Source organism: Nymphaea colorata, chromosome 3 (genome assembly GCF_008831285.2).
Source record: "Nymphaea colorata isolate Beijing-Zhang1983 chromosome 3, ASM883128v2, whole genome shotgun sequence".
Lineage (NCBI taxonomy): Eukaryota > Viridiplantae > Streptophyta > Magnoliopsida > Nymphaeales > Nymphaeaceae > Nymphaea > Nymphaea colorata.
This window is the reverse complement of record NC_045140.1, coordinates 18,729,835-18,750,416: the sequence shown is the minus strand read 5'-3', so window position 1 is coordinate 18,750,416 and position 20,582 is coordinate 18,729,835. Positions and strand designations below refer to the sequence as shown.

Here is a 20,582-nt window from a genome sequence, read left to right as displayed (position 1 = left end):
GACAACAAAGAAAGTGGACTCTATTATCGCTGCGATGAAGATGACCGGCATAGACACCATCGTAGGCCTAAGAGAGTCACGGCCATAAACAGGAAGAAAACATATACGATCATGGACCTAAGAGAAACACGAACCATAAACAGGAAGAAAACAGATACCTTCATAGACCTAAGAGCGTCTTGACCATAAGCTTCAATTAGTGCTATGAAGATTAAGCTGAAGACGGAATTGGATCTAGTTTTACATCGTTGGCCTCAGTCCATCGAAATAGGTTGCTAAATGTAAAGAACAGAGCAGCAAAGATAGAAAACATAGTGGAAGGAGAATATAACGGAGAAGAGATTCTGCACAGCGGAAGAAATGAGGTTCTGTTGCTTTATTTCATCAAGCATTGCTGCTTAAATAGTGTTACAAAAGAATTATCCAGAAGAAATAAAACAAATAAAAGGGAATCAGACTAAGTTACGTTGTCATTTTACAGCTAATTAGTACATATCTGTTCAATAGCAGGAACCAACGGAGAAAGAAATGACTCCATAGTTGCTTGGACGTTTACCAGCTGAATGGGGAAAATACGGCAATCAGCTTACATGGCATTTATCTCCAACTCACATACTAGAAGCTTGAAGAAGGTTACGTGAAGAAACCCCCAAGTGCAGGAAATCCTGTGTCCGCAAACTCAGAAATGCAGTCATTCTACTCTACTAGGAGATTCATTAGATCATGAGCACGACACGTTTATATGTATATCTTTTATCTAATGGTTATCCGACATAGATAATTTCTATACTCCTAAACAGCTATCCGATATGGTTCTGGCACAAAATTACATGCAAGACTTCTCATATTCACAATATACAAGAACACAGGAATTTCCATGACAAACTACACAATAGCCAAATTTCCAAGGTCTCACTCCCATTTGGGTTTGATTTGATGCGGATCTTTAAATATATAAGTGAGCACTACAGTTCCATCCATCCTCCTCAGTACATATCTTTCCTCCAGAACATAGCAACCAAACTTCGTCCAACCATTGTTCTCACATTCAAACACCCTCTTCACACTCACTTGATCTTCCTCCTGTCGTCCTCCCCCTTGCTCATTCCTCATTTTCTCTATGATCTCTTGACTCAAACCTACACCAACTAATGTTCCAAATTCATTCCTCCCTCTCAGAACTAGCATCCCATCTGCCACATCGGATTCATTGACCATATATTTGCCATCACCAATCAATGCCTCCTCCTTACTGAAACTAGTCCTCACTGGCACATACACGCTTCTGTGGTAATTCTCTGCGTTGGAAATTTCCACCCATTGTTGCTCAAGTTTCATTCTGTAAAACAAACTCTCTTTCATTTGGCTCTCTGGATCCTTCAGACCACCAATCTCTCTAATGAACAGGAAGGGGCAGTACCACTCTCCCACGGTGACAGTGCTCGAGCTCTTTTGTGACATTGGAAAGTCGAAGTCTGGAGTCTTTGATCTAAGACAAACATTGAGACCATCAACATGTGCTAGTTTCCTCTTTCCCGGCAAGTCAGAAGTATGAACTCGCCACCCTTTTACGCGCAGAAAGTCGGGAGGAAAACCATCAGAAACTGTAGATTCAGCCTTAAAGCCTCCATTTTGGCGTTTTATTATCTTCATCTGCTGGTAGATGTTACTGGAACTGAAACGAATGGGCTTCACATCGTTTATGCATGTACAGAGGCAGAATGTAGTCACATCTTCTTCTCTTGAACAAGTATGAACCAACCTGAAAAATTCAACTACACAATCATAAAGAAAAGCTAGATAACTAGCTGTCATGAAATCAAAATTTTTGTACGCAACAACTGAAAACAGTTCTTGTATCTAGAAAGTTGCTAAATTTATTATTTCACCAAAGGTAACTTTTAAAAATTCAAAGCTTTTATGTCACATGGTCCAAGACCATTGGGACCATACCCAGTCCATGAAGAAGGGGCAAGAAAACTACACTAGGGAGTAGGCATTCACTACTTGCGTTGGGCACCTGATAGCTATATAAGAAGAGGAATTACACTATTGAGACCAAGTAGTTGAGTAATCTCCTCTGATGCAGTTTATAATGTTTGGGTTGGAAGTGAAATGAATCATAGAGGTCATTGTTTCTTAAAGAACTGAAATTCAATCCGTATCAGGTCTCCCTGCAGCCGATCGGAATCCAATCTGAACCATTTCATTTATTGTTTCTTAAAGGACTGTTGAAGCACAACCTTCCAAGAAGACTTATTGCCAGGCAGGCTGGTAACAGCACCTTATCTTATATGGTTGTTTCATGGAAGTGAAATGAATCATAGAATTACTGCAGAAAACTCATGTTTTATCCAGATGGAAAAAAAAAAAATCATGAGCAAACATGAACTGTATACATCTCAACTCTATGAATCTGTAAAAGGATCACCAACCACTAAAATATGTGATCAGGTTGCACTTCTTAAGATTGAATGGAAAGCCAATGCAGCATCATAAGACCAGTTTAACCCAACCTGTTTGCGATTTGATCACAAATATTTTTGAAGGCCAAATCTCAAAAGATGGGACCAATCACTTCTTTCATCAGAAGTGCAAATTGTCGATATAGCGCACATAAAAGGGCGTAAAAGTAGGGACAATAAGAGAGTTTGAAGAGGCCCCTTTGTGTTTCCGTCAGCCTTGACAAGCTTTTATCCACAACATAGAAAAACAGACACAAAAGAACAAATGAAGAAGAAGCGAACATGGGAAAGGTAAGAGAGTTTGAGATACCCTTTGTTTTTCCCTTGAGCCTTGACAACGTAGTAGAGGTTCGAGGACAAGGGCTGACCGAGAACTGGGATGAAGAACGTCTTGTTCGTGACGGTGTGGGAGTCCTCGCCGGATCCACTTGTATACTCAACCTTGAGAAGCTTGTCCTGCGGGAAGGGCAGTGTCCTACACCTGGTCGTGTCTTTGAACAACCCCACCAACCAACTCCCGCTGGACCTTGCCTCCTCTTCTCCTTCAGCATCTTGGATGAGAAGGTACCCAGAGTAAGGGCCCTCCGGTGGGAAAATCTCTAAAGCCTCAGGGTTGTCCTTGTACAGAGAAAGCGGCCTTGTTACATACATCTTCTTCTGCTCCTGCTGCTACTTCTGACCAATTTTCTGCTTTTATCTTGTTTTCTGAAAGGCAAGCAGTGATTAAGAACACCTTAACCAGATTATGCCAATCTTGACTCCTACCATCTGCCGTGGTTTGTTGCTTCTTCAACGACGATGGCGTCTGGTATTCATACTGAGACACTTTAACGCGTCGAGTGCAAAGCCCGTTTTCCGCCACACAAACCAAAGTCAAACAATTAAAGAATTCGAAAACGAACTTTTCTAAATGCACTAGAGCTCGTCGTTTGTTTGAATACTACACAGCCGCGCTTGGTGCTACATACAATAATTTTTTTGTTTTGAAGATGCGATACCAAATTGATATGCCCTCTGGATCAACAGTAAGGCTCCAATTTGGTTCGAGTTCCGGCTCAAATTCAGATGCCAAGGGCTAACTACTACCAATTTGTACTGAATCTGGATCCCAACATTTGTATCTTACTAATTCACTCAATCCATATCACCAGTCGTAGGTCCTTCGGTATGTTATACAAGATGGAGATTCTGGACATGGAACCGATTTGCAGAGCTTTAACTAGAATGGCATGAAGTCGGTTCATTTAATATGAAATGACGCAAATTCTTTATAAGTAGTTGCACTTGACCCAAAAGTCAAAGTAAAATTAAATGATAAGAGAGGGTGCACCGATAGCTTGCTAATCAAGCTTCCTCTCCTTCGAAGGAAGCTTCAAAGGAAAGGAAGCTTGATTAGCAAGCTATTGGTACGCCGTTTCTTATCTGACCATTGACCAATAGCATAACATTCAAAGCGCTTCCTTGGATAGGAAGCAAATGTTTCAATAATATAGTTATGAGGAAGGCGATTTGGGTGTTGTGCCCTTTTACCTGTACCTATACCTACAGAATGGCAAAGTTAAAATTTTTTAGTTAAATGGCACTCTAATTTTAAATTTCAAATGTTAAAGGCACTCATATGTAAAACAAAAAAAACTGAAAATTAATGAACTTTTTGTGTGTAAATAATGTAATTTTTTTAAACTAAGTGCAATAACGTAGCTCCGCCACTGCCTACGGCGGCCCAACCACCTAACTACACATGGTGTAATTTTTTATATAGTTTTTTATGTATCGTTCACCGTCATTGGTGGGTAAAAGGCCATGACAAACATGTTAACAAGAAAAAAATGTTTAAATTCTTGAATTCCATTTCGTTTTTTAAATTATACAAGAAAAATTTAACAGCAGAGAAAAGGAAAGAAAAAACTTAGGGCATATAGTTCATCTGCCTTACCTCCTTTGTTTTTCCTAACAAAATTTCATTTTTAAACTATTTTTTGTCATTAATTTCAGAAAAAAAAAACTTCGGAAAAAGGGCATGCACTTAACCAATTACTGCTAAATTAATTGCCAAAGAACATTGTTGAGCTTACAAAGTGGCTCTAGAGTATGGCTCCGGGCAAGGGACTACGTGTTATGAGCTAAAAATGATTAAAATGCTCTATGATCTAGAGCTACATTGTACCTTGCTCACACCACACAAAATTTATTTTATTTATATACAAAAACATCATTAATTTTCAGTTTTTTTTTTTTTTGGCATATGAATGCCCGTTAAAGTTTGAAATGTAAACTTGGAGTATCCTCGAACAACTAAACTTGATACATTCCATCGAGCCGACATCGCTCTTACAGTGTTGAGGAGTTTCTCAAAAGACTGAAATCCATATTCATTTTTTTTTCTCACAAAAAGGTAGGAAGCCTCATCTAGATTTTGATGGCATTATGTTACAATCGTTTATAAGCTCCCCTTAGATAATCCCTGCGTCATTTATGAGTAGGAAGAGACTGGCAATTCATGTTAGATTATTTACCATAATTTGCAAACAAGACGAGATGAAGATGTGCTCCATCTATTAACATTCCGCATTCTGAGACACAATTCCATGACAACATGAGTTTTGTTTACAGAGTTTGAACATGGTTAGCAGACTTTTGGTATATATATATATATATATCATCTCTAATTTTCTGACCTTGATAAAACTTTAACTTGAGGTACTTTATTACCTTCTTTGGCCTTAGACCAAGTTCCCAGTTTGTCGCCCTATTCTTTGAGCATTTGCATGGCATTATTCTGATAAGGCATGGCGGTTGGATCTCATGGTGGGTCTTCCTCTTTATTAAGCAGGACCAATGGGTTATCTTGATTTTAAGAAGAAGGGTGACAGAAAGAATGAATATTTTCAGACATATGCTCGTATTTCTCATTAAACTGCAAAAAAAAATTTGGAGTTCAGGTTTAGCATTATTGAAAAGACATTTGAAATTCTGAGCGGTAGAGCAGAAATCACTTTTAAACACTTCATTTTAATAATTTGGAAGATCTTTTAATTTTCCCTTGTTTAAATGCACAAAAAGTTAAATGGGTTTTTGCCAAATTCATATCTAACTTGTAAATAAATAACAAAAATGCAACATTGTCTTCCAAAATATTGTCTACTGATGCAGTTCTAGACCCTGACGGTGGGGAAAAGGAAGGGAGCTAAGCTCTGGGGTGGTGAAATTCTCCTCCCGCTTACCCAAACAATCAACCCTACCTCTCTTGAGTTTGGACATTAAGCCAATCATGATGCAGATATTGATCTACTGCACACGTCCTGGATTCAGATTCTAAGATCATCCTGCTCGGAGCTAACCTAATCAGTGCCAAAAAATGCAATTTACCTTGTCAAAATCTTGCACTCATTATAGGTTTTTAAAAGGCCATGCAAATTTGGGAACATCTAGGAATATACTAAATCGATCCTGTCCTTACTTCAACATTTTTCTTGTTGGTAATAAATATTTGTATTATCTTTGAAAGGAATAGGTTCGGATGAAGCTATTACCACCTCTAACTTATTGCATATGCCTAAACCAAGTTCGTCTCAGATTAGAATTGAAATGGAAGAACACATGCAACTCTTTTGTGCAATGGGTTAACTGGACGCTGATCTTCGTGGTATTCTATTCTATGAATCTGCCTTGACCGGTACTGTTGCCAAACGGCCCTTTTAACATTTTCGACGAACCTATCCCCTCTGTTCCCTTTCCTCTTTGCCTCCGCTCTCAGGTTTTCCTCTCTCTCTCTCTCTCTCTCTCTCTCTGACCTCTGCACCCTCGGACATGACCGGACATGGATTTTCTTACAGGAGCCAGGGCGAACCAACCAAACGGGCCGCCAGTGTGCAGAAAATCAAGTAAGTTGGTACTCGCAGAGGCTTTGGTTCTTCTGTTGCTTCTGTTGTGTTGTCGATGGTGAAAGGGGTTTGTGGTGTCTTTGTTTGGTGAGGTTGGTAGTTGGCAGCTCCTATCTTTGTTGGTATTAGTGACTGGTAATGTTGTTTGTCCGTCGTCTTCTTCGTTGTTCTGTTGGTTCTTTCTGTTCTTGGCTGTGAATGTGATTTGCATTCTCTTCCTTTGATGATTGATCTAGTAGCTTGTTGTCTATGAATCTGCTGTGGAACTTAATGCATTGATACAGGATAGCAATTTGTTTGTGCGTGTGGGTTTTGATGGAGCGCCTTGGTGCACCTGCTAATCTAGAATTTACAAGTTGAAAACCGGTGTCGTGCCTTACGAGCTATCTAGCTTTATCACCTCCTAAAATGTAGGATACTATAGAAATGATACCATGCACAAATATCCCCAGGCGAACCATCAGGAAGTGCTTAGATGCTTCCAATCACTAGAAATCTTGGATAAATGGGGAATTTCATTTTGTCCTGCAATGCAGCACATTATCTTGACATGATTTAGAGAATACGCGGCAGCCGGCTGTGTCCATAACTGCTCGTTTTCTATTCATGTTTTCGGATGGCATTTTTATTGGATTAGGAAATTTTGTAACGTGAGGTGACTGAGATTTGAGTCTTGTTGGAAAGTGAATTATCTGTATACACGAGTCTTTTTTTCCTAAATAAGTATTGTCATTTGGGCTGACAATCGTTATTCTTGGCCATTTTGTTTTCTAGAGGTATTTCTGCAACATTGCGACTTTTTCTAAGGAAGTTCTGCAATTTTTATCCTGTCAGGTAATTTTTTAGTTCGGTAACATTATGTAGCACATGTGCTTATGAAATCTACATAAATAGGGAATTAGTGCACCAGGGCCAGAAGCATTTGTCATGACCTGTTCCACACTGACTTGCCAGCGTTTATGTTTGGAATCTGGATGAACAATGCCAAGTAAGGTGTTAACTTTTGTGTTCTTAATTGATATCTCTTTGTTTTGGCTATTGGTGTTCTGTCCATATAGATTGTTTAGAGAGAAGAGGGCTTACATTTAATACCCTAATTTGAATAGTATATGCCAAAGTATGTTGCATTTGATGAATGAAATTTTCTATCCTTTCAAGCCGTTTGTCAACGAAAAAGAACATACTTTCTGCGCAACCAAAAAAGGTAAATCTGTCATTATAAATGGTGATTCTAGAAAGCAAGGCATACAACCAAGAAACAGGAGATAGATGCCCCATTCCAAGAGATTTTAGAGGACACTTTCAGTAGTTTGCAGCAATTAGGATGATGAAGATAGAGGAGTTAGGCTAAATAGAAGCCGTGTACTACCAAAAGTTTTGTGGATTTCAGCACTGACACGAGATGCAACTACCTTCCTGGCTAGATAAAAGGTTATAAGTAAGATGTTATATGCAGGATAAGGTCATTGCTTTTAATTGTAAGCACGTGTCATCTATGTGGACATATCAGCATGAGATGATTGCACCAAGCATGTGCCCACCTTTCATTCTAAGCAAAGTATTGTTGGGGAGCTCATTGTTTAAAGAGAAGGGATGGTTCATGTAATAAAGATACAAATAATAGTTTTTCTTATAAAATCAACTAGAAGGAGACATGTCACTGACCAATAGTGGCATCTGAATCTGTCTTTGTGCCTGAAACCTTTTGGGTGATAAGCCCCTGGCCATATTATTACCAAAATGCAGAAAAAAGGACCTCTAGGAAAAGATGGAGGATCCCATTGTGCGAGAAGACAGAGGAGATTTGTTCATCAACCAACCTTTTCCAGATTGATTCCATTAAAGCAAGAGGTTCATTTGTCCTGGAAAGTTGTCAAAGAAAGTAAGTTATTTAGAAGAATTGCAGCTAGCCACAACCATGCCAAATGGCTATTGATAGGACATTGATAGGATATATGATGTAGCCATCAAAGTGCCACTTTGAACTATTGAGACCAAGGCCTGTGAATGAAAGCCACCGTATCTGGTGGTATCTTCCAAATTTGGGTAGATTTGTCTGCAGTGAGATTCTGTCCTCTCTCGCGCAGCTGAATGCACCACAAGGGGCCTTCTGTTATGAATAGATTGACCTGAGACTATGAGATAGGCTAGCTTCTTAGCCACCCCATACCCCCCCTCCCTGCAATTGAAGGAGGTAAGCTTTTGGTGTCACATTTTGTCATCACTGGAACTCCCTGAAGAAATGTCTGGGTATGTTTTCTTTCATACTTTTGGAAAGCATTCTTAAGCATTTTATGGTTTTAGAAGGAAGACGATCTATCTTATCTATTTATTTGATATTATGTCATAGTGATTGTGAGCAGCATACTTGATGAGAAGTGCACACAACTCCCAAAATTTTTGCAACATAAGACATGTTGAGTAAGTGATTCTTTTAATCACATAAAGAGGAATTCTTGAAGCAATTCTGACAAAGTGACTGACTTCTTGGAACTTATTACTAATGATAATCGGCAGAGTTATCTTCTTGTCAAACATTGCTGATTTATTCATGTGGCCATCACTGATTGCAGGTTTCATTGGAGTGTTTCAATTGATTTTGGGGCCTGGTTGTCATCACCACTTTTTGCTGTATAATAACTTTGTCCTATGTGGCTTGCTAGTTTTAGACCATGTTCAGTTGTGGATCTGTTGTTATTTAAGTAGCTTTGCTTTTAGATCTTGAACAGGATCCAGCCTTAATTTCTTCTTCATTCTATGTGAAGGTGCGAGAGGCTCTGTTGGCACAAACCTATCATCTGTCTATTGCACATCAACTTGTCCAAAGACCGCCCAGCACTTTCCCATGAAAAAAAACCCAACCGAAGACATGGGGGTACATCCAATTTTGTGAAATTTCTGATATGATGTACACAAAGAAACATGGACAGCAGTAAATTGAAATATCCATATACATATGCTATCATTGAAGAGGAGGAAACAAACATTGAAAGAGTGGAGTAGTCATATTTCTCAAATTTGAAGGAAATTTTATAAAATATACAATTAGGAACATCATCTTTTTATCAGGAGCTAAGGCTTTAAACAAGTTATTTCATGAGGAAAAAATTTCTATGATATTTTTTCAAAAGAAGATGTCCTATGTCATAGAGGTGTCATACAGAATAATTCAAGTTAGTGCTTGCAGAAGAGATAAGACTGACAACTTCATTCAACTGATAACCTTGACCGGAGGAATGCTGTTGTACATTGTGCACATTCATGAGTACCGTTGTCCCTGTTTTCTTGTAGTTTTGCTGTATATCCTTTCCTGACAGATATTTCCTTCAAGATTGCTTGTCATCCCAAATGGTAATAATCTGTTATACAAGAAAATTATCATGATCACTTAGGAGTCTTTTTTCTTTTTTCCCCTTTTTACGCGAGGAAGCTGCAATGGCATTGAGACTTAGTTGCAGAGTTGCACCGTATAACCCCTTGGCTAGTGCGCTCAAGGCCTATATGTGTTTTGGTGGGTTACTCATGGGCTTTGTTCCTGAAAGCTGAAGCTCTTCCAACTGCACCAAACCCCGTTGGGCCAACTGTGATCTGTTACTTGATACTTATGCATTTAAACTGCTTCTATCCATCGTTGGCATCTCAGTTGTCAAACAAAAGGATGAACTTCTGAGTTTCTGGATCAAGGATGATATTTATCGTTTCCCTTGAGACAAACCATTTCTTTCTGTTGTTTTATGTTTGTTTTGCATCATGGAACAGGTTGGCAAATGGCAGCCTTCCATTAACTTATAGAAGGTTTCCTTTTCTCTCTCTGCTGTTCTGTTTGATCTAAAAGTTATTTTTCAAAAATGTTCTTTACTGTTGCGGGCATACAGTGAGCTAGAGAACAATGTCGCATATTGCTCATAGTATCTGATTCCTCTCTAATTACCTGAAATGCCCCCTCAGGGTGATTCACAAGTTCCAAATGGTGTCTGGAAACAGCTGGCTGTGTTAGAGTTCTGTCCTTGAAAGTCATGATCTCAAATGCAACAAGGGGCCAATCAGAAGGTTATGTGGCCCACTGATATGTTATGGTGTTATATGCCTATCTTTGGTGCAGCGGTGCAATCTCAGATTATGTATGAAACAGCTCAGGCTGTGTGGACTATTGATCTATATCTGGCACCCGCTAACAAAAATGGGTTCTCTATATTCAAAAAAGAGCATATGTAACCTTTTCTAGTGGGATCATTCTAGCAGCATTGCCCACCTGGACCCTAAAACATGTCTGGAAAGGTTTCAGGTCGTGGAGGGAACCGGCCAATTCCAGCCTGTATGTAGCTTTTTGCTGCTCCACGTTGACACGCATTGTTTTTCTAGTAGCGTGTGTGCAACTTGGTTTCTTTATTGGATGTATATTTTTCTTATCAATGCTATTGCCATTGGCCATCGTCAAGTGATCTGAAAGTTGACGGAAGTTGTAACTATTGTTCGAGGAAAAGTGTCTCAGGCGTATGTAAAGAAACTGCAGACAATTATTGGTGGTGCTATGTCATTGATGTTCTTTTTACGTTGATGCGCTTGTTAAGGATAAGAAAATGTTTACTGTTAATGGTTACCGAAGGACTTACAGCTGGATGTATGCTTTTAAGCAATTTGATTATATTTAGCTTAGCATGCCAAAGACGAAGTCAAGAGGAAAAAATAAGGCCAATAACGTCTGGTGGCTAACCGACTAAAATTTACTTTTCATATTTCACGAGGTTTGAACTTGAGGTATCGGGTTTGCAAACTGCACATTGCCAAAACTTCGAGCATGTGGGCCTACCCGCTTAACCTTTGCAGAGCAAGGAGTTGTGTGTATGAGTGATTAACCATTCTTTAGCGAATACTTGATGCTCATCTGATCCTAGAAACGTGGCTGTATTAATCATTCTTGAGTGGAAAATAATGTCGATATGTCGGTAATCATTTATACGAAAACCATTTCACAGGGCCCCTCTGTGGGAAAACATGGGGCCAGTTGTTCCCCAAATGCTCCTTATTACAAGCGATCTGCTCCACAGGCGCCCTTATGAGATTCAATTATCTGTTTACAAGATGGAATGCGGTCTGCCAAGTTCTTTTCATGGTGGATCTGAATGGAATGTTCTGGTTGTTATACTTGTCAGATGAGATCAATGCAAACTCCCATCAGCTTTATTTATTTTTTTTCCATCTGCTATAGTAGCCATTGTTGAAATAAACTTTTTGTATTTAAATTTCCAAGAGAAATTCACAATGTTAACAAATTCAGGGCAACAGGGACTGCTTATTGGCAGGTGCGCGCAAGCGGGGGATATGATTGGATCTTTTATCAGAGTTCTCTCAATGCTACGACCGAAAGGAAGACGGATGAAGTGTCATGTCAACTCAACTATCCCTTCCCATTTCTAGTCTTGTTCCAATTACGTACATGTACAATGTCTTGGTGAGGTCTAAGATTCTTCGTCTCATCCCTAGTAAGCAATTTTCACTTCCGTATCTCGTTGCCCAGCAGATCCTGAAGAACTTTTGTTTGTTTTCACTGACATAAGCTGTATATGATGTTCATCGATGTGAATTACGCTAAAATTTTCCTGCTTTTGACACACAAGCACGGTCGAACCTAGTTCTGTTTGAATGCGAAAGCATGTGGCCTATGTGGGCGTGAACATCATCAACTGCTCCTTCTTCACACTACCCACAAGCAAAACGAAAAAGCCGAATTTTGAATGCGAATTTGGTTGATTTTTAGCTATCTAATCAAATGGACTGGTACGTATATAGTTCGCACCTTTTCTGGGACTAAGCAAACATTAGTTAAAATGAAGGCACAGGCAAAATTTCCTGCATGAGGTTGGTTTCTGCCATTAAAGTTTAGGAGGCAAATCTATCAGACGGTTGAAGATGTGCACACGAAGTTGCTTCTGCTTGCAGTTTAACATGACAATTCGTGGCCGTGAGTTTAGCAGCTAAGGAGATCATCTATTTTTTCTTTCTTTCTTAATCTGCGCGGCATCTGTCTGTCTGTCTGTCTGTCTCTCTCTCTCTCTCTCTCTCTATGTGTGTGTGTGTGTGTGTGCAGGCACAATGAGCTTAACTAACTTATATAAAATTGATAATCACAAAGTTTCAAACTCCACGTACAACACTAATTGAAAGCAGAAGGCCATAGCTCGATTGAAGCTAGCGTTGGTGGAATGAGCACATTGAGCTACTACTTCCTCCCCCAAAACCAAGCTCGCTTGATGGGCAAAAGTCATCATCTTCTTCCATTTTTGCCTTCCCTACCAGCGAAGCTGATACGTACTGTGACGAGGGCCCATAATTGGCTACCCTTCCAGAAGGAGCCGGTTCAACTGAAGGAAGCTTGGATAGCAGAGCTTCAAGACTGGTCATGGAAGGTGTAATCTTGAGCTGGTCATGGTCATGGAGATTGGAAACAAGAGTGAGGTAGTCTGCGTATTGATCTGCATGGCTGATCGTCATTGGTGTTGTCGGGCTCGCTGGGATTGGCCAGTTGTTGTCTGGAACGAAAGGACAACCTTCATTCTGGATTGGCAAGGCAGCAGATGAAGGATGTGGTAAAAGGACTCCAGGGATGCTCCCAATGTAACTAAACTTTTTTCTTAATAACAACACATAGTTGATATCTTCAATCACCTGCAAAACATTGTTTGCTAGATAAACTCACGTTACCTAGAATTTCCTTTTTTCAACCAGACCAGTTTATTATTCAACTTTGAGTGGACTCAATGCATTTCCTCAGTGTGAACGCCCAAGCATACCAACACCCTTGAAAATGAAGGCTTTTCCCAATTAAGCATTCTTTATCACCACGAGCACAGATCTCAACAACAGCAGAGAGAGAGAGAAAAGAGAAAAGGTTGTGAGGGGGGGGGGGGGAGAGAGAGAGAGAGAGAGATTGTTTTACCTTGTTAACTGCACCGAGTTGCAGCACTCCTTCCCTAACTGCAACAAGTGCAATTGTCTGCAAGAGAATAGGCTGGTGTTTCAAGGCCTTTGAACTTAACTTTCAAAGTTGGCGACTTCGTGATTTAGAATCCTAACCTGTATACCGGACTGGAACTGAGCCTCCCATGTCCTTGGTTGCTGAAAAGCCATAAAAATATCAATACTTTGTTAGAGAATTAACCAAATTTAAAGATAAGGTTAAAGTGGCTGAGACGTGATCTTATAACTTACAGAATCCACAGGATTGTTCCATGCAGACACGAAATTGATGTCTTGGTCGTTAGGTTCTTTGAAGATCCATTTATGACCATGATCTGAAGCAACTTTTCCTATCAAACTGCTCAAAGATTTGTCAAGGCATAAAACAGTGAGTTGTATCTATACATGTCAAATTTTGCCAATGGCTTCACAAACTGTAATAGCGCATACCCTTCTCCATAGTTGTATATTTCATGCGACATCTTGAAGAAGAGCTCAGGTTGCAGACCTTTCATTTGAGGTTCCGTTTTGATATAAAGAGTTGACTCCATGGGATTTCCTGATCCGGCCATGGATGCAGCAAAATTGCAGAAACCATCTTCCCAAACAAGTATCCTAACAAGATGCATATGCACATCAAAATAAGCACTGACGATAGATTCTATAGCAGAATTTCTATCTGATATAATAAGCACAGGTTATCGATACCAATTCCTTCTGTTTCCTCTAGATCTGTCATATGGTCCTCCTTGAAAATCCCATCTGCGAGGTCAAGATAAAAACTTCAGAAAGATATATTACAGTCGAGAACATTGTATGACTAAATCCATACACAGGGAAAAATGTCCTATTTGCAGTCCTTTTACTCACTTGGGTGGTGGGTAATTTCTGGGAAGGATCCTCCAGAAGACTGCATATACCCACTGTGAGTTATCGTGAACGCAAAGACTTCTCAAAGTGTGCTGGAGCAGATGAGTAACAGCTAATGGCATCCCATGGGTGAGGCTTTCCTCCATCTGTTCACCGGCTTCCTTTCCGTTTCTCTGCAAAACCCCCCCACCATCCTCTCTTCTTGAAGCTTCTTTCCACCCGTCTGAAAACCTTCATTTATACTTGAACCATCTGCACTGCAGCTACAGTATTTATCATGCTTTTAATTCTTGTTGTCAATGTCTTATCCTTGGTCATACTTTTCCCTTCCCAGTTCCCAACGGGCAACGGCCACCTCTTCCTACTTCTTTCGTGACCATTCAAACCTCTTCCTCAAAAGTGATAAAATGGCTACTGTAAACCTAATAAAAATATCATGTGTTGCGAAAAGGAAAACTTAACCTACACCACACTGTGGTTTCTTAATATTTTGCACAGTGTGAAGGCTTAAGTTCACTACGTCCAACACCAAAACTGTAAGCGTTGTGCGTGAAAAGAAAGTTGAACGTGAAAAGAATTTTAGAGAACTTCCACGAGTGACTCTTCACGGCGATAAATGGTCATGGTCGATTTCTTTTTCCTCTCTCTTCACTGTCAGGATATCCGTATTATAAATCTACACAATAAATATTTGCGTGATGCTAAAAGGTAAAAGGAAAACTGATAAAGTGGTCTCATTTATGATTCAAAAATGCTATACTGGACTTCCAGCAACTTTCATTCGATCGGAATGGTTCATCGGAAAAAAGATTCTCTCTCTCTCTCTCTCTCTCCCCCCACCTGTGTGTGTGTGTGCATAATCAGATGATAAGAAAATATGCATGAATATATAGTGATCTTATTGCCAGAATATTCCAGAAGAGGCTGATCATATGACGATGAGAAGATGCAACCGTTCCAAGAAAGCATATATTTTAAAATATACATCATTTTTCTTCCGCAACATGCACACAGTTATAACCTCGGTTTATTGACATCCATTAATTTTACATATGTGAACACTTTGCTAGTTTCCATGAAAACTGAAAGAAAGTAAGCGCTAGGAAATCAACTTCCACATCCGACGAATCTTGATCAAGAACAAAACTTGTGAATACTAACGATTTTGAGGCATGCAAGTCCAACGACATCAAGAGTTGAGATCTGGTCATCCAGTGGATGATCATTTGCAAGACCAGCAGAGACCACACGTTAATTTCTCCCTAATGATCAGTTTTTATTTATTGTGGTGCTGATGCTATACCAACTAAAGATCACTCGCGGGGTTGGCCGGATTTAATAGTGATTGATTACAAGGTTCCATGTTCCTTGCTACAAAGCCGACATGTTTCAGCCCCACACAGATACTGAACTAACAAAGAGGAGAACAGCAGAAAGTTCTGGGACAATGCATGACCAAAATAACTGAAAAATGGTGGACTTTTATACTAGCTAGTTAAGCAAAACAATTCAAAAACAGGAAGAGGAAAGGGGAAGAAGGGAAAATATTCGGTGGCACCCATGCAGTTAATTCTTCAGAACATTAAGAAGGAAGTAGATCATTGATGGCACCAGCCTCTACTTTTTGTACTTTTGCTGTTTGGGTAGAATCATGATCCTAGAGGAAATGGGGGTTGAACTACCTACCTGCTGCGGCATGAAAGGCAAGTGTTTAGGAGAATTGATGCCTCACAGGTTCTGGAAATACAGACAGTACTGTATTCCTAAGTTTCTCATGATGACCAGAGCTGGGTTTCCTTTAATGTGTACCTCTCTCTCTCTTTCTCTCTCTCGGCCTTTTGCCAATGGCCGGCCTCATGTCACAGTCTCTACAAGGGGTTGGTACCCCCAATTCCTCGCCAACCCCCCATCCTTTCCTGCCAAAGGGCACCAGTACCATCCCTTTCTTTGACCGGCCGTACCGCACCGGATTCAGACCCACCTCAGCCCACCACCTAACCTGGCCCTTGTCTCCTTCCTCTTGTCAAGTACAGAGGTATCTTCGTAATATCTCACTGATGATGATAACCACAATGATGTTACTATTGTTTTCATTATTGTTGCAGCAATTATTACTGATGATAATGATGATGTTGGGATGGTGGTGGTGGAGTTGGTTCGGAATCAATGGTAGGGATGGATTCAATTTTTTTGTGGGTCCTGCTGTGTCTGCATGCTCATGTCCCCACAATGCTGTGGTCTTCATGCATGCATGCCCTCCCATGATGCCCCATACTTGCCATCTTCATCATTCAACAGGAAAACATGTTCACCATGATGCCGATATGCACATGCCACCATCAATACTAGAGCGAAAAAGAATGGTTGCTTCATCTGTGCAGATTGAACCACAGACATGAAATTAAAACTGTTGAAAGAGAAGAAGCAGAATCATTTCTGTAGTTTGGTTCAGGTTGGTTAAACACGCCTACTTAGATGAGAATCGCAGGGGGAATGTATCTGGTATACTCCGAATTTCACGAACGATGCAATGTTTCTGGTTTTCATCTTAGAGAAAATATCATTCTTTGTACAAATTAATTGTATATCGCTATACATAGCTATTTTCAGGAAAACATCATGGTTTCTATTTCTTTTCTTACTCTTTACCTGCACCTCGCTCTGGCTTTTCTGCAAATGTTTGTCCCTCACCCATTCTCTGCCTTTTGCAACATTTTGCTGTTCAAAGAACGAAACCTTGAGAATAAAAAATCAAAATTTCCATGGAATTTGATCTTCTGGTTGTTATTTTGCTGTTTTCAACTTTTGTCATTATGGTCACATTCATAATTGCACAATCTATGGGCCCGACCTCCACATATCATTAATGTACTCTCCCCCTCCAGAAAATAATAGCAATAATCAATGTACCCTTTGTAAGAAAACGCAGTCTGCTTTACTCCCATGGATGTCATCAATGTCAGAACATTTAATTCAGATACTTAAAAAAATGATAGTGAAGATGGAAGGGAACGATCGATACAAGGAGCTTCATTAACTTAAAGTCATTCCTTTCAGATTACGGTCAGGAACTCACCTGCTGAATGGGCGGCTGGTGCGGATCAACGAGGCCCTGTTAATGAATGGTATACAAGATCTTGGGGTGAGGGAGGTTAATTTAATGATGGGGACCGACGAAATCTGAAGCCCTCACCGTTGATTTGTGTGGAATGATAATGTAAAGTCTGCTTGGCAGAATGTCATTTCCCTCGACCTCAGAGCTGTCTTTAATGGCAGAAATCGCGAGGATAACAACTCTCATCCAGCACGGAAACAAAGGGGAAATATTAATGGAAGGAATCGTTTTAGAGAACTGCAAATTTTTGAATGCTAAGTATTGATTGATTATGGGTGTTGTACGACGCCGTAGGTTAAGCGCTAAAGGGGTCAGACTCTGATCTCATGACGTAAGGCCACAGCATTTTGTTGGGTCGTTGGGCAATGGGCAGTGATCTACTCTCTCTCTCTCTCTGAATTTATAAATGGGGTTCTTTATTTTTATTCTGTATTCACTTTCCAATATGTTCCCTTCATTATAGCGTTGGTTCTGATTTTCTCTTTGTATATTTTTTCCTCTAATAAAGTAGGTCGTGGACTTTTGGAACTTTGCGGACCTTTGATTCTTGTCCATCCCTATAATGTAGAAGCAAGAACGATCTGAGAAATATAATAGGTGAAATAGCAAGGGATAAAAGAGCAAATTTATATATATATATATATATATATAGAGAGAGAGAGAGAGAGAGAAATGAAAAGCCAACAATGTTTCATGACTATGGAACAGATTTATATAGTACTAATGCATTGTTCTTATTACCAAGCACCTCCTTTAAGTTTTAGGCTTATTAAGAATGATTTTAACCATTGAGGGTACCCAAAATCAATGGATGTCAGAAGATAAAAAGAAAAAAAAAGCATATATTTTGGTTGTTTTAATATCTTTTTCTCTTTTTTTTTTTTTTTCGTTCCAGCCATCAATATGGATATCTTTAATGGCTGGTATCGTTCCAACCCGTCTATTATTCTCTCTCTCTCTCTCTTATTCAAAACGGTCAATGCGAGATAAATGCATGAGACTTCAAATATGCAGCATGTCTCAACCGCCCATACTTTTTTCATCAATCCTCTTGAAGCGAGCATTTCATGAGTTCTTAATCATTTGATCTCACACAATGACGACAGAAAAGGGTCCATACAGTCCATCCATTTCACCTTATCAAATCCAACCTACACATCTAGTTTCATATTTTTCTTTTGTTATGGTTGGGTTGTCAGAAATTACTATATATATATATATATGCTAGACCATTATGAAAATTACCTGGGTCATCGATTTCAAGGGAATTAGAAGGTAGACAATAAGTTGCAAATGTAGAACTCAAACAACTTCAATAGTCCTATATATACATATAAACAGAGTGAAATAGAAACTCGGGGTGGAATCTTTGTGGATCCCATGTTTTGCAGTCCAGTAAATCCCAAATCTCATGAGCAGGAAAATTCATTTAGTCGGAAAAGAGAAAAGCAAGGGAGTAGATCCAAGACAATGACACGTTCACTCACTTATTGGTACTCCATATGGGGGCGAGCAAGTAGATCTCTCACTCTCACTCTCTCTCTCTCTCTCTATACTGCCATTCTACTGCCATATTAGGGTGTGTTTTACATGAGGACCACCCTTGTCTCTTCTTTCCCACTGTAGCAATTATTCTTTCGAACCGGGAAGTGGCTCGAAAGGACAGGAAGAAAAACAAAGGCCAAAATTTAACTCAGCCTTGTCTATTCAATGGCTCCACCTTTCGATCCCTTCCGATCGCCTCCTTCCATTTCATAAAGTGTTACATTTCACATGCAGCGTGTTCCCTTTGATCCTTATTTCCGTGCAGTAAACTACCAACTACATATGACCTACAAGTTAAAATAAAATCGACGTACTACAAGTTACTGCCCACTTGCATGGGATGACGCTTTTCTTGGTGACTTTAGTGGACTTAGTTGTTCGTTATCACTTTAGATAATGTGAAGCAAATCTTTATATGTGTGTGTGTTTTATGAAATATGAGCACTTGTGCTAAATTATGATCAGATGGTTGACAAATGGACATGTGTAAAACAAATTAAAGACCTTTCAGAAAAGTCGGTAATCATCATTATACATGAGATTGGTGATTCCTGGTTGCCTTCCCTGACAGCCGTCAGGATCAATGCATTCCTTTTTCTTTCGACATGCATGTTGGTCCCATTTGGTGAAGAATAATTCGAAAACATCACACACTTTTTGAGAATCTTTTTTTTTTTTTTCTTTTCTTTTCCGCAGAACTAAAGTAAAGCAAGAACAATATGAATGGAGTGTGTGAAAGACCAAAATACTCGATGTATGCCCACGATTAGACTGGAGTTGCTGAAAAGGATACTTTTTCTTTTCCTTTCAATTTTCGTAGAGAAGAGGGATTTTCACAAAATATATTGGTCAATGCCAATATTTCTGTCCTTCCAAAAACCAACAGGCTCGCTTTCTGTCACCATCTCACCCCAAAAGCTCCAAATATTTCACGTGAAGGCTGGTGGCCTCAACACGGCGGCCCCTTTCCTCTCCTTTGCCATTTGTTTACCACCTTAAAGTGCCCATGAGGTACTCTTTTGCATATGCATGACGCCAAAGAAATGTCACTCTTTGCTCGTTTGTTCCCTTAATTTTCAATTTGCTCGTTGCTTCTTTTCTTAGCTTTTCATAATGGCGGAAATCACTCGTGCACGACCGCTGAGGACCATGGGATTGCGGCCACCACCAAGGATCTGGTTTACATAACCTCCATGGACCCCTTCTTTAGTTACCAAGAAAGTTTCTATGGTTTCAAGTCTAAAAGTTTAGTTTTATATTGAAGATTATAAATGATGTTCATAGACTTATAAATAAAGTTGTTAAAGTAGTTACTTGTTTTGGTTCATAACTGTTTTCATGTTGGAAATAAATCTGTTAAGGAGCAAGTTGAAATCAATCAAATCACGGCCCCAAGCTCGGGAGTGGATCAGATTGTTACAGTGGTATCAAAGCATGGTTCAAGATTGAGACCTAGGGTCCTACACACATGCAAACACATGTGCCTTAAACACATGTGCCTTAAGTAGGGTGGATTGTAACACTCCAAAAATTTAGTATGTATTAAAGATTGAGAGAGGTCTTAAAGGGCTTATAAAAGATGTTTTTATTTGTTTTTTTGAGCTGAAACCAAAACTGCTAGCGGTGGGTTGGAATCCGTTAAACTAAAGGCCCAAGCCCAGGAGTAGGTCGGGTCGTTACATTCAAACTTATTATAAAGAATATACACTTCATGCAGCAAACTTTGAGCCAATCAAATAGATAGTG

The 20,582-nt window shown here is 39.6% G+C and overlaps 3 protein-coding genes across 22 annotated transcripts; 1 reads left to right on the top strand and 2 right to left on the bottom strand.

Annotated features, from left to right (window-relative positions):
• Nucleotides 1–356: 356 nt before the first annotated feature.
• Nucleotides 357–3,423, bottom strand: LOC116249591 (uncharacterized). Its single transcript, XM_031622727.2, has 2 exons — nt 2,776–3,423; nt 357–1,762 (listed from the first exon to the last, which is right to left on the bottom strand). Exons 1-2 carry the CDS (start codon nt 3,114–3,116, stop codon nt 913–915), a joined length of 1,191 nt encoding a protein of 396 aa, XP_031478587.1. The 5' UTR covers nt 3,117–3,423; the 3' UTR covers nt 357–912.
• Nucleotides 3,424–6,025: 2,602 nt separating this feature from the next.
• LOC116251410 (uncharacterized) lies at nt 6,026–10,901 on the top strand. 19 transcript variants are annotated; one of them, XM_050077098.1, is made up of 5 exons: nt 6,026–6,349; nt 7,124–7,183; nt 7,260–7,337; nt 10,109–10,144; nt 10,298–10,901. In XM_050077098.1, exons 1-5 carry the CDS (start codon nt 6,276–6,278, stop codon nt 10,344–10,346), a joined length of 297 nt encoding a protein of 98 aa, XP_049933055.1. In that variant the 5' UTR covers nt 6,026–6,275; the 3' UTR covers nt 10,347–10,901. The 19 variants fall into 19 exon arrangements, 4 of the variants coding, with proteins under 4 accessions (XP_049933055.1, XP_049933054.1, XP_049933056.1 ...); XM_050077097.1 differs by lacking the exon at nt 10,109–10,144 and adding an exon at nt 9,115–9,224; XR_007572969.1 differs by having other exon boundaries at nt 6,026–6,222; nt 6,302–6,349; nt 7,260–10,901.
• Nucleotides 10,902–12,448: 1,547 nt separating this feature from the next.
• LOC116249867 (protein RICE SALT SENSITIVE 3-like) lies at nt 12,449–15,003 on the bottom strand. Of its 2 annotated transcripts, none has more exons than XM_031623173.2 (7): nt 14,177–15,003; nt 14,015–14,068; nt 13,757–13,921; nt 13,559–13,664; nt 13,424–13,465; nt 13,287–13,343; nt 12,449–12,904 (listed from the first exon to the last, which is right to left on the bottom strand). In XM_031623173.2, exons 1-7 carry the CDS (start codon nt 14,320–14,322, stop codon nt 12,539–12,541), a joined length of 936 nt encoding a protein of 311 aa, XP_031479033.1. In that variant the 5' UTR covers nt 14,323–15,003; the 3' UTR covers nt 12,449–12,538. The 2 variants fall into 2 exon arrangements, with proteins under 2 accessions (XP_031479033.1, XP_031479031.1); XM_031623171.2 differs by having other exon boundaries at nt 12,449–13,015; nt 14,177–14,991.
• Between the last annotated feature and the right edge of the window lie 5,579 nt (nt 15,004–20,582).

What these genes read in the sequence shown, in the direction of transcription:
- LOC116251410 (XM_050077096.1), top strand. Translation starts at nt 6,276, where the DNA reads ATGACCGGACATGGATTTTCTTACAGGAGCCAGGGCGAACCAACCAAA. An exon ending in GCCAGTGTGCAGAAAATCAA is followed by an intron (nt 6,350 to 7,123) that starts GTAAGTTGGTAC and finishes TTTGTTTTCTAG; the next exon opens with AGGTATTTCTGCAACATTGC. An exon ending in ATCTGGATGAACAATGCCAA is followed by an intron (nt 7,338 to 9,114) that starts GTAAGGTGTTAA and finishes TTCTATGTGAAG; the next exon opens with GTGCGAGAGGCTCTGTTGGC.
- LOC116249867 (XM_031623171.2), bottom strand. Translation starts at nt 14,322, where the DNA reads ATGGAGGAAAGCCTCACCCATGGGATGCCATTAGCTGTTACTCATCTG. An exon ending in AGAAATTACCCACCACCCAA is followed by an intron (nt 14,069 to 14,176) that starts GTGAGTAAAAGG and finishes TTGACCTCGCAG; the next exon opens with ATGGGATTTTCAAGGAGGAC. An exon ending in AGAGGAAACAGAAGGAATTG is followed by an intron (nt 13,922 to 14,014) that starts GTATCGATAACC and finishes GCATCTTGTTAG; the next exon opens with GATACTTGTTTGGGAAGATG.
- LOC116249591 (XM_031622727.2), bottom strand. Translation starts at nt 3,116, where the DNA reads ATGTATGTAACAAGGCCGCTTTCTCTGTACAAGGACAACCCTGAGGCT. An exon ending in GCTCAAGGGAAAAACAAAGG is followed by an intron (nt 1,763 to 2,775) that starts GTATCTCAAACT and finishes TGAATTTTTCAG; the next exon opens with GTTGGTTCATACTTGTTCAA.